Source organism: Oncorhynchus nerka, linkage group LG17, assembly GCF_034236695.1.
Source record: "Oncorhynchus nerka isolate Pitt River linkage group LG17, Oner_Uvic_2.0, whole genome shotgun sequence".
Lineage (NCBI taxonomy): Eukaryota > Metazoa > Chordata > Actinopteri > Salmoniformes > Salmonidae > Oncorhynchus > Oncorhynchus nerka.
Genome location: NC_088412.1, coordinates 28,233,419 through 28,246,225, shown reverse-complemented (window position 1 = coordinate 28,246,225; position 12,807 = coordinate 28,233,419). Strand labels below are relative to the sequence as shown.

At 41.4% G+C, this 12,807-nt stretch overlaps 1 protein-coding gene across 3 annotated transcripts in view; it reads left to right on the top strand.

Annotated features, from left to right (window-relative positions):
- LOC115145016 (oxysterol-binding protein-related protein 9-like) overlaps positions 1-11,117 on the top strand; it is a 43,187-nt gene extending 32,070 nt beyond the window's left edge. For 2 of the 3 annotated variants that reach the window (XM_029686220.2, XM_029686222.2), the window contains 16 exons: positions 213-251; positions 1,706-1,796; positions 2,346-2,450; positions 3,009-3,168; positions 3,415-3,527; positions 3,769-3,884; positions 3,960-4,045; positions 4,196-4,373; positions 4,831-4,915; positions 5,015-5,125; positions 5,273-5,336; positions 5,801-5,941; positions 6,075-6,153; positions 6,379-6,470; positions 6,684-6,819; positions 9,087-11,117. In XM_029686220.2, the coding sequence (XP_029542080.1) occupies positions 213-251; positions 1,706-1,796; positions 2,346-2,450; positions 3,009-3,168; positions 3,415-3,527; positions 3,769-3,884; positions 3,960-4,045; positions 4,196-4,373; positions 4,831-4,915; positions 5,015-5,125; positions 5,273-5,336; positions 5,801-5,941; positions 6,075-6,153; positions 6,379-6,470; positions 6,684-6,819; positions 9,087-9,161 (1,671 nt within the window). In that variant the 3' untranslated portion in view covers positions 9,162-11,117. The remainder of the gene's footprint in view (positions 1-212; positions 252-1,705; positions 1,797-2,345; positions 2,451-3,008; positions 3,169-3,414; positions 3,528-3,768; positions 3,885-3,959; positions 4,046-4,195; positions 4,374-4,830; positions 4,916-5,014; positions 5,126-5,272; positions 5,337-5,800; positions 5,942-6,074; positions 6,154-6,378; positions 6,471-6,683; positions 6,820-9,086) is intronic. The other variant, XM_029686221.2, reaches the window with a different exon arrangement.
- The last annotated feature ends 1,690 nt before the right edge of the window (positions 11,118-12,807 follow it).

The following is a 12,807-nucleotide window of genomic DNA, read 5'->3' as shown; positions in this document are numbered from 1 at the left end:
TTCCATTTTGAGATTTTGGAGAGGTGATCCTCTCACACTCGATCATCGTTGAGCTCCTAATGCTTTTCTTGTGTTATGTTGGCATGAAGAATGCTGACTTTCTAAATGACTTAACTGGTTTCTTGAAAGAGAAGCTCTTAACAAGCTCATATCATCATTACATACAAACAATTGAGCCATCCTAAGTAACGTTTTCTTTTCAAAATTTTAAGGATCAAAGTAACGAACAGCAACACGCAAACGGACTGATAGTAAGTTTTGACGTTCTCTGTCCATAAGAAAAATCTAGATCAACCAAACCTCTATTCTTCTTTTCTGCTTAATTCACTCTGAACTATAGAAAAGAAGACAAATCAGATCTGGAACAATGCATGCCATTTGATAAATGGCTTTATCTGGTATATTGCTCTTTCCTTTGCCACTCCCCTTTTCCAGCTGAATGTCCTTAGCTTTTCTGTTGTTGATAATAGTTGGGTACTTTTCTCTTTACCCCTCATTTTAGACACAACATCATTCTGCTTCTTTTATGACGTGCGTGTTTACGAGTGTGTGAGTGCTCTTATACCCTCCCCCCAACTCGCCATCGATTTCTCCTTACTGTGCATGCCTATTGAACCATCAAGGACTAATAGATGTCAACCCATCAAGCGCTGTTTACTGGCTTTACTCTCTTCCCATAGATGTTTTTAAGTCCCAATCCCATAGGATCAGCCCGCCAGGCTCGTCTTGTGAGAGTAGTCTCTCTGGCCATTAGCGTTACACGTGTAGACCCTCTTCTAACCATGGCTTAAGCACTATATAGCTCTAACCCCTTTCTTATACCTGCACTAAAGGCATCCTTCGCTGTTGATTTAATCTCTAGCTAGCGAGGCCACACTGGTTTGATTTGTTTCCACCACGATGGAGTGGCAACATTTCTGTAATTGGCTATAATTAGGAGTGACTGCCTTTACTTTCCAGAAGAAATCCTCTCCCAAATCTCACTCTGACCCCAGATCTAAAGGGCAGAGAGGACATACTTTAATTCACTGCATGCCTTCATTTTTCTTGGCTAGTTTCATATTTCCACTTTCCTGGCTCTCAGCAGAGTAGTGTGACATCTTCCATTCTGCTCGGTGCCCACACTGAGCGTCAGACCACTCTCTTCTCCACCCTGTCTGTCATCCCTCAGCATGCTGCTCCCACCACACTGTTGTGTTCTGAGATTGTGGAGGTCCTGATGAATTCTGGCCTCTCCTCTAGTTTTTGCTGTTGACATAAAGCTATGGCAGCAGTGCACTTGGTATAGTGTGTACATTACAGAGATATCGGCCATAGAGAAATGTAGCTTGTGCATGTGGTTTTCACTTCACAGGATCATTTCAGTAGGGGACGTTATGCCATCACATTCTGTAGTTAACTGGAATGTGTTTTGTCCGATTTTGCAGGGCTGCAACTATGCTGGATAGTATTAGGTTACAGTAAGTGTTGTGATATAAGTAGGTAGATATTGATTAGGTAGAACTTAATTAACCAATATTTCCCGGAAGCAGAGTGAAAGGTAATTGATCTTTCCAGTCATTAGCAGTGTGTATTTTATTTTTTCATGATAGTCTGCTCCGTGTTGTTGCATGAAGTATTATTACAGATTGCGTTCTAGAGCGACGTGAGTTGCAAATGTATCTTATGTTTTAAGACTGGCACCGTTTTGTCTCGTCCTGTACAGAGCACCATCAACCCAGTGGATGGGATATTTCCGCCTCTGGACGCTTCTTTAGTCAATTTAGCCATGCCAACACAGACCACCCTCCCCACAGGTACAGTATACAGAGAGCCAGAAACACAATCTCATCTACAGTCCTATCAGAAAGATTTATCCATCAGAATAATAATACTCCTTTTGAGTCCACAAACTGATATTGCTGACATGGAGCTTTTAATTTTTTTTTTTTTTTTTACAAAAATGTTATTTCATGGACATAGAATAGCCTTGGATTCAATACTTTCAGATTTCTGTACCTGATGAATGTTTATTTCCTGAAACCACGTCTACAGTGCCACCTGGTGTGCTTGAATCTCTGATTCATCATGTCTACTTGGCCATGAACTTTTCCCAATGTAGAGCAATCAAAATTGGACACACATCCGATTCCAAATCTTGACCCCATGTTGCCACAGTCTGGTGACATTTTCATTCTCACAGTCACATGTTTATATTAGTCTGACTGCTTTGCAGTTTTTATGTGATTTGAAAAGCTTTCTCCCACCAGGTCTGTAATGACATTGTATCTGTTGCATCATAAAGCAGTGTTGTTCTAAAGCCAGAGCGTTCTCCTTTTTTTCTCTCATCGTCTTTCTTTCTGTAGATGGCTCTCAGATGTGTAAAGGAGAACAGCGGCCCTCCACTTTACCGGTGGGGGCTGTTGTCACGGTGATGGGCAGTCTGCAGACTCCGACCCCCAACAGCACAGGTCAGATGTCACCTCACTTTAGTGGTCAGGTCATCAACACTACTAGCAGCGGTACCGGACAAATATTGTGTTATGTACCGAACACTTGCATTTAGGGACTTGATTATCATGTAAACCCATCCCCCCCCCAACTGTTTTCTCACCTTTTGCGGTAAAATGCATTAGAAGAATAGGAAATGTTACTTTTTTCACTGCGATCAGAGTACACAGACATGATGACATTTTCAATGGCATTTTTTCATTTACTCATATTTTCTAAAATGGGTTATTTTGGAGGGTCTTGCCTGTTTTCAATCCCGCTGATGCTGCTAAATAAATCCTATGCTGTGTACTAAGGAAGAAGCATGGGAACACGCATTGTACTGCAGGGGAGATTATGCAAGGAACAAACTCCTCATGGGAGTGTGGGAACGATGTGTGCAGACAGGGTGCCCATATGATCACTGACAAGAAAGACCTGACATGGAGCCTCTGTATTGTTGAGTTTAATGCAGTTATAATTGTTTATGTACAAGAGTAAATAAACTCAACCCCCACGTCTCTGTCTGTTTGGTTCAGGGAGTGGCCCTTCGGACCCCAGCAGCAGCGGTGCCTCTCCCAGTCACATGACCATCCCCTCCCACTCGGTCCCTGACTTCTCCTACTCCAGCAGCGAAGACGAGTTCTACGACGCTGACGAGTTCTACCAGAACAGCACGTCTCCCAAGCACCTTCTAGAGTGAGTGTGTATACAGTCTTTATCATAAACCATCCATACCACAGTTACTGGGGTTTACAGGGACCAAGGACGGGGAGGGAGGTTGCCCACCTCACCACATACTCGCTCTTTACTTCTTTACTTCATTATCATATAAGCTGATTGTGTTTTGCTGGAGATGTGTTTATATCCTGGGCCTTTTATATATTTCCTGTCAGGTAATCAGTTCTTTCTTTTCATCTCTCCCTCCATCCTCTTCTCTGTCAGTTCTTCTCGGCCTCCTGCTGCCTTGCCTCACAGCAATGACGGAACAGTGCTGAAACGACCAGACACTAACGAGTCCCTCAACTCCTCCATGTCTAACGGCACCACTGATGCAGGTGATTCACACATGAACGCACACAAATCCACACACTCACATTGCCCTACTTGTCCACGCACGTGTCTACCCCAAACAAGAAGCTATTTTTATGGAACAACAACATCACACATTCTGTTCTTGTTCTATTTTGGTGGATGTTTTATTTAGTAACAGAAAGGAGGACATCAGGATGTCCTGTATCAGTGGTGTTTGGCCGACTGTAGGTGTTTTAAACTTTGCCTACCGTCTGCTCTGGTCAGATCAATTTGACAGCCATGATGACGAGGCGGAGGATCAGGGGGAGTCTGTGGAGGAGCACAAGAGTGTCATCATGCACCTGCTGTCCCAGGTGCGGCTGGGCATGGATCTCACCAAGGTAAAAGCTTTCCGTCTGTCCGTCCGTCTCTCGTCGTCTCTCTCTTGCTGATTTGTTTTATTTTCTTTCTCTCAGGTGGTCCTGCCCACATTTATCTTGGAGAGGAGGTCTTTGCTGGAGATGTACGCTGACTTCTTTGCACATCCGGATTTGTTTGTCAGGTACACCACTTCAAACAGTCCCCCAAAATAACAACAACATTGCTTTTCAGAATCTCCCCATTTCCATTGAGGGCATTCTGCACAGATGTGTTCAGGTGGAGCCACAACTTTTCTTTCCAGTGGTGTGACGGCTGATGTTTTCATCCCCAGTATCGCAGATCAACTGGAGCCCAAAGAGCGCATGGTGCAGGTGGTGAAGTGGTACATGTCAGCCTTCCATGCGGGGAGGAAAAGCTCAGTGGCCAAGAAGCCATACAACCCCATCCTGGGAGAGGTCTTCTTCTGCCACTGGGACCTGCCTTCAGAGAGCGAGGAGCCCACTGCAATGGTGAGCGTTGTACCACAGTAAAGGCTGACAACTTATATTCATTTGATTTATATGCTGGTTTTTAGAAATACTATAATTAAGCAATAAGGCACGAGGAGTGGGTGTGGTATATGGCCAATATACCACAGCTAAGGGCTGTTCTTAGGCATGGTGCAGCGGAGTGCCTGGATACAGCCCTTAGCCGTGGTATATTTGCCATATACCACAAACCCCCGAGGTGCCTTATTGCTATTATAAACTGGTTACCAATGTAATTAGAGCAGTACAATTAAATGTTTTATCACACCCGTGGTATACGGTCTAATATACCACGGCTGTCAGCCAATCAGCATTCAAGGCTCGACCCACCCAGTTTATAATCAATGTTATGTTTTGTGATACTGAGGTTTTTAATTGTTTCATCAAACCTTTACGAATAAATGAATGTTTACCCCCGACTCCTCCTCCCAATCCTCAGGAGCCATCGTCAGAGGGTCCGGTGCCATGGTCTTCAGCCAACAGTGTGTCTTTTGTAGCAGAGCAGGTCTCTCATCACCCCCCCAGTGAGTCCCCCCCCTCCCCTCATTCAATATTTTACCCAGCTGTCAGAGTACCAAAGCCATACATGTTAACTGTTCTGTTGCTTTTCCTCTTCCTTGTAGTTTCTGCATTCTACGCAGAGTGTCTCAGAAAAAAGATTCAGTTCAACGCCCACATTTGGACCAAGTCAAAGTTCTTAGGAATGTCAATTGGAGTGCACAATATTGGCCAGGGTAAGACATTGCTTCAAGCACTTAGGCTTTCTGTTAACTTCAAATATTTACCAACTACTATACATGGGAATGCTTCTTTAGCTCACATAGTCCAAAACATTTCTCCTAATAAGATACAAAAAACACGCTTCCTCATCTCTCCTCCAGGATGCGTGTCCTGTCTGGAACATGACGAGCACTACATACTCACCTTTCCCAATGGATATGGCAGGTAGGGCCATGCTTGAAGAGTAATTATAAACTGGGTAGTTCGAGCCCTGAATGCTGATTGGCTGACAGCCATGGTATATCAGACCGTATACCACGGGTATGACCAAACATGTATTTTTACTGCTCTAATTACGTTGGTAACCAGTTTATAATAGCAGTAAGGCACCTCAGAGGTTTGTGGCATCCAGGCACTCTGCGTTGCGCAAAATAACAGCCTTTACCTGTGGTATATTGGCCACATACCACACCCCCTCGGGCCTTATTGCTTGAATAACACACACTATCACAGTGTCTCAAGTTTGTGGTACTGGAAATAAAAGACCCATTTCAATTCCCAATAAAACAGAAATCCAGCACAGCACACACAATTTACTGTATATGTAAAGTGAGTGTGTATAAATGGGTATAAGTTGCTATCTGGATTCCCTGACCTGACATGTAGTGAGGTGCTCCTTCTCTCTTCAGGTCGATCCTGACTGTCCCATGGGTGGAGTTGGGTGGAGAGTGTAACATCAACTGCTCCAAAACGGGCTACAGTGCCAGCATCGTGTTTCACACTAAGCCCTTCTACGGTGGCAAGAAGCACAGGATCACCGCTGAGATCTTGTAAGGGGATTTTGTTGTTTGTAATCATCCACGTAGTGTTAGCCTATTCTTGCTTTATTAACTGTGCTCACAGCAGTATATATTTTTTGGGGTTGTGATGTTAGTTAAATATTATAAATGTGTTTTTTTGCAGTCCTCCCAATGACAAGAAATCATTCTGCTCCATTGAAGGAGAGTGGAATGGAGTGATGTACGCTAAGTGGGCATCTGGGGTGAGTTCAGTTAAAACATTTGATCTCTGCTGGATATCAATGTGTTAATAGGGGATTCAGGAAAGGATTGTTGTTTTAAGGAAATTACTATGTTCCATGTTTTTAATCCCTGACCTCAACATGTTCTTACTGAAGGTTGACCTCGTACATAGAAAGCAATATAGAAAGTGTTACAATTTAATACACTTTCAACCCAAACTTTTTATCTCTTGAATTTGAATCCAGGAAAACTCCTTGTTCATTGACACAAAGAAAATGGGCTGTATCAAGAAGAAGGTGAGGAAGTTGGAGGACCAGCTGGAGTACGAGTCCCGCAGGTGAGAAGTCTCTCTATTCGGTTTATTATGGGCAGTAATAAGTGGCTGTTATGTGTTCGGTCCATTCGCCTTTCTGTGGACTTGGGGGTCGTAGCTCCTGCCATGGCATCCAGTTTAATGTGACTATCAATCCGGCCAGGCACAAAATGATCAGATTTAGCCATATTTAGTTTGGTCCGGAACCTCACGTCACTGTTTGTCTTTGACCCTCAGCCTTTGGAAGGATGTGACGGTCAGTCTGAAGTCGAGAGACATCGATGCAGCAACGGAAGCCAAGCACAGGCTGGAGGAGAAGCAAAGGGGTGAGGCCAGGGAGAGGAAGGAGAATGAAATGCAGTGGGAAACTAGGGTGAGTGTGCCTGTTCTTATCAGACATCTCCAGAGCCCTGACAGCAATATTAACAGCCACCCAGTGCATATCAAGGTTAATAGTTCACAGTCATGATGATTGTATTTATTTTGATGGAAAGTTTATGACTCATAGGGTGGCTCGCTTGCTTGGAAAAATAGTTGTTAATTGCAAATGTGCCTTCAGAATGTATTCACACCCCTTGACTTTCTCCACATTTTGTTGTGTTAAGTGGGATTACAATGTATATAATTGTAATTTGTCAACGATCTACACAAAATCCTCTGTCAAAGTAGATCATTTCTAATGTCTTGATTTAGTTAAGTATTCAATCCCCTGAGTCAATACATGTTAGAATCACCTTTGGCAGCGATTCCAGCTGTCAGTCTTTCTGGGTACATTTTTAAGAGCTTCTGCACCTGGATTGTGAAAATTTTGCCCATTTACTCCTTTAAAAATACTTCAAGCTCTGTCAAATTGGTTGTTGATCATTGCTATACAACCATTTCCATGTCTTGCAATAGATTTTCAAGCAGATTTAAGTCAAAACTGTAACTTGATCACCCTGGAACATTCCCTGTCCTCTTGGTAATCAATTCCAGTGTAGATTTGGACTTGTGTTTTAGGTTATTGTCCTGCTGAAAGGTGAAGTCATCCCCCTGTGTCTGGTGGAAAGCAGACTGAACCAGGTTTTCCTCTAGGATTCTGCATAGCTCCGTTCCATTTCTTTTTTACCCTGAAAAGCTCCACAGTCCTTAAAGATTTACAAGTATACCCATAACATAATGCAGCCACTATGCTTGAAAATATGGAGAGTGGTACTAATGTGTTGTATTGGATTTGCCCCAAACATTAAACACAAAAGTTTAATGCTTTGCCACATTTTTTTATAGGATTATTTTAATGCGTTGTTGCAAACAGGATGCATGTTTTGGAATATTTTGTACTCTGTACAGGCTTCATTTTTTCACTCTGTCAATTAGGTTAGTGTTGTGGAGTAACTACACTTTTTTTTCACCTTTTATTTAACCAAGTAAGCTAGTTGAGAACAAGTTCTCATTTACAACTGCAACCTGGCCAAGATAAAGCAAAGGAGTGTGACAGAAACAACAGAGTTACACATGGAATAAACAAGTGTACAGTCAATAACACAATAGAAAAAAATTAAGTCTATATACAGTGTGTGCAAATGGCATGATGAGGTAAGGCAATAAATAGGCCATAGTAGCAAAGTAATTACAATTTAGCAGGTTAACAATGGAGTGATAGATGAGCAGATGATGGTGTGTAAGTAGTGATACTGGTGTGCAAAAGAGCAGCAAAGTAAATAAAAACAATATGGGGGATGAGGTAGGTAGATTGGGTGGGCTATTTACAGATGGACTATGTACGTCTGCAGCGATCAGTTGGCTGCTCAGATAGCTGATGTTTAAAATTAGTGAGGGAAATTGAAGTCTCCAGCTTCAGCGATTTTTGCCATTCGTTCTTGTCACTGGCAGCAGGAACTGGAAGGAAAGGCGGCCAAAGAAGGTGTTGTTGATCCATCCTCAGTTTTCTCCAATCACAGCCATTAATCTCTAACTATTTTAAAGTCACCATTGGCCTCCTGCTGAAATCCCTGAGCGGTTTTCTTCCTCTATGGCAACTAAGTTAGGGAGGACGCCTGTATCTTTGTAGTGCCTGGGTGTATTGATACACCATCCAAAGTGTAATTAATAACTTCACCATGCTCAAAGGTATATTTAATGTCTGTTTTTTTTACCTATCTACCAATGGGTAGGTGCCCCTCTTTGCGTGGCATTGAAAACCTCCCTGGTTCTTTATGGTCGAATCTGTGTTTGAAATTCACTGCTTGACTGAGGGACCTTACAATGATCTGTATGTGTGGGGTACAGAGAGGAGGAAGTCATTTAAAAATTGTTATTGCACACACAGTGAGCCCATTCAACTCACATTTTTACTCCTGAACTTATGTAGGGTTGCCATAACAAAGGGGTTGAATACTTATTGATTCAAGACATTTCAGCTATTCATTTGTAATTCATTTGGAAAAACATCATTCCACTTTGACATTATGCTGTGTTGTGTGTAGGCCAGTGATGGAAAAAGAAAAATCACAATTAAATCCATTTTAAATTCAGGCTGTAACACAACAAATGGTGGAGAAGTCAAGGGGTGTGAGTACTTTCTGAAGGCGCTGTGACTTTTGGATTTTTATAAGCACTATTGTAGTCCCCTCTGATTGTCTCCATGTTTCCTCCCTGTAGTTGTTCCATGAGGATGGGGAGTGCTGGGTCTACGATGAGCCTCTACTGAAAAGAACTGGATCACAGTGGCACTGAGGCCAAAGATGCAGATCTTGGAGTCTTAATAAGAACTCTTTTGCAAACCACTTCTTATCCAAGCCTTGGAATGACTGATGATTGAACATGATCACAGCATTGCATTTTCAAAGTTAAAATTTAATGAAATCAAGAAGAAACATCTACAATGTAAAAAATAATAACCGTTGTTTTGCCAAACCCACATCCTCCACCTCCATCCCCTGAACGACTAAAAAAAGCATGACAAAAACAGTACGAATGCCCTTCGGCTACACAAACAAGTCCTCACAATCTTGCAGGAGGATCCCTCAAGGGTCTGTTCTTTTCCTCGAGGGGGCTGGTGTTTTGATCGAACAAACCTCAAAAAACAGCGTTCTGTATCTCAGGGAAGCTGGTGACTGAGGAATGAATGGTGTACTTCCAGGAGTTAGACGGCCTTATGGTGGAATCACAAGGGGGATAACTTGGCTTGCCAACAACTAGCTACAGCTGTTTATATATAGATACTTATGATGAATGTATATATATTCTCTTTTTTTTATTTTATTGTATTTCTCTTTCTTTCTGGCAGTAGTAAATATTTTAGGATATGAACTCTATGGCAATACATCAGGAATCATTCCTTTTCCTTTCTACATTCGTGCCCTCTCAAGTTCGTTGACATTCTCTTCCCATGTACTAACTCCATCTAGTGCAGTGGTGTCAAACTCATTTTGTCCCGGGGGTCGCATTATGTCTTCAACGAGGTCCAGAGGGCCGCATTGAAAATGTGTTATTTCCTCACCGTCATTTTTTAAATGTTAATTTCTGATGCTCCCTGACTGTCTGGCTTTAATTTTGGTGATTTATTAGCGAGCTGGACACAGTCAAGAAACTGTGATTGTAGGTCCATTATCATTTCAACACAGTTTAGATTTTATTTTAGTCATTTTAAAGTCTATTGAGTTTTTAATGTTTTTTTTTAATGCTAACACCTACGGGCCGGATTGGACTCCCACGCGGGCCAGATGTTTGACACCCCTGGATTAGTGTATGTTTATCTGCTCAAGATGACCAGAGGGGCACCCAAGAAGTCTGCATTTGCAAGATAGACAAAGGTGGAGTCGAGGAAGAGGACTTGTCAACATGTTTATTATTTTCCCTTGTGGCATTTATGAACAAATGTATGTCTTTTGATTTGTTTTTCAGGTGATTGGGTAACATGCTAAGGCGCTTTAATGAGCGGTTTTATTGAGTGCTAAATTTGGTTGAGGGTACAAAATGTAAAACCAGGTTAGATTATGTCCAGTGGTGGTGTTAAATAGGAGAGAATAATTGTCTTGTTTCTGCCTTTAATCGAAAGGTTCACTCCCCATTCAGTGCCACATCATTTTAAACTAAATAAGCAGATGTTTGGATAAGTACCTAAAAGAAAATCTCGATCTTTCACTTGAGCATATGAATCATATGACTGTGGATATTCTTCAGCGAACCCATTATGTGAAATATTGTGAGCTAAAGACAGATCTATTCCTTTTCCCCTCAGAAGGCTTTTTATCAGTAAGCAAGGCCAGGTAATACAGTACATGAATTGACATTTTGGTTATTGGAAAGGAATTGTGACCAAAACCATTTGTAGCGATAGAGCACATTCCTGTTGAATACACGCACGCAATGATTGCCTGTGGTGAAAAACTCAACAAGTTCACTTAACTGAAATGTAAAGGTGGAGTATCATCCTTTTATCTCTAAAGTAGATAAATACAGTATCTTCTTATAATATAATTTACAGAGGTTACAAACTCAAGCCATTTTTCTTTTCATGTTATGTCTTTGTAAATTAATATTGAATCAAGGCCTTGCCATACATTTCAGTATCGCTTCAAAAGAGCAATCTGAACAAAAATGTATTTTTTATTTCCTTTGAATCATAACCATTGATTGTATTAGATTTTCATGTTTATTGATGCATAATATTAAATCTCCATGAGTTTACCGCTGTGGTGTTTGACATCCTTCATTGAAAAAGCTTGTGGCTGAAGCAGTACAAGTACATAAGTATACATTATAGTCATGAAACTCAAATGGCATTATATCTGATATGATAGTATTTGAGTATCTATTCAGATTATAAGTGATATGAAATTAGCTGTTCTGTGACTAAAGCCTTGTTCACACAGCAGGTCTTAATGCTCAAAACAGTTTTGTTTTCTAATACTGACTGTCCAAACAGCAAGTTACAAGTGACCAAATTGGATTGGTGTGTTCAGACAGCAGTCATTTGCTGACATGGCTACGCTGGTTATCATAGTAAGGATGGGTGTTTGCACAGTGGTGTAGGCTGATTGGTGGTGCTCATGCTTCCTATCACTCAGAAGTTATGTAGCATGCTGAGGTGACAACAATACCTGCCATGGATATTTCCCAGTTGCCTTGAATGTTCAAAATCATAGTGTAAGAACACTTTTTTTTAAAGCCTCAATGGATAAGAAGATCCAACTTAATTTGTGTCTAGCCACAACAGTCGACTAGCTAGCTAGCTTGCTAGCTGTTTAGATTTATAGCACATTCACTGATTTGTTTGTAAACAATTAAGCTAATTAGCTACCACATGTTATTGTCAAACTGTCAGAGTAGCTAGCAAGCAACAAGATATGCCAAATAATAGTCCAAAAACCACTTGCAGGCAAATAAATCAGATTTGACCATTTGGACACATCACAGGAATCAGATTTATATCTGACTTCAAACCACCTACGAAGTTGGTTTGAAATATGGCTTGAAATATCCTATTGCTTTTTGGCTGTTCAGACTGCAGGAAAAATACCAGATTTGAATCAGAAATGCAAATAAATAGGATTTGAGTCATTTCAAACTGCCAATGTGAACACTGCTTAGTCTACAATGAGCTCAACATGTAGCGCATACCAAAGGTGAATCTCAAAAGTGGCTTTTTCTCTCACCTCCATCTTTACTAATTGAAAAAAATGAAACGCTGTAAGAAATATAGTGAATCCTTTTTGCTTTTGTAAAGAAATGCTATTTCTTATGCAGGTGACCAGCATACTGCTATTACATTGCTATTGCATTGTTATAACTGAGACAACACATAGCAACGTATTTTCACAGTAAAGCCTGTTGGGTCCCCTACAGGATAGCTCCCACATTACACACTAACTGCCAAACCAGCGCACACACATAATCTCCTTTCTAGCCGAACATTGTGTGACCAAGAACAGACAGGCCCGAAGAGGATTCTACGATGACGGACAGACAACTGAGCCAATGGCGGAAGACTACAGACTACACCCCAGCATGAACCAATCCAAAGATCCGATCTTCTAGAATCAACCTACTTTCTGTTCCACATATAAGGACTGTGCTGAATGTTAACGGTCTCTTTTCCTGCTGTTATGTGCGAGCTAACGAGAGAGCCGTAATTACGCGGTACCAGATATCTTCACTCTGAATAAACTGTCGCTTGTCATACAATTTACCACTTTGTCTGAATCGATCCTTGACCGGCTCACCCTTCTACATATCTAATTACTAACACTTTCACATCAGTGCAGGTGGAGGAAATAAGGAGAATAATCCACTGTACCATTGAAATGCACCCAGGTGTGGAAAAAAATGCAGGTGTATCATAGCCCCTTCATAGAGCACATTATTTATAGAGCATATT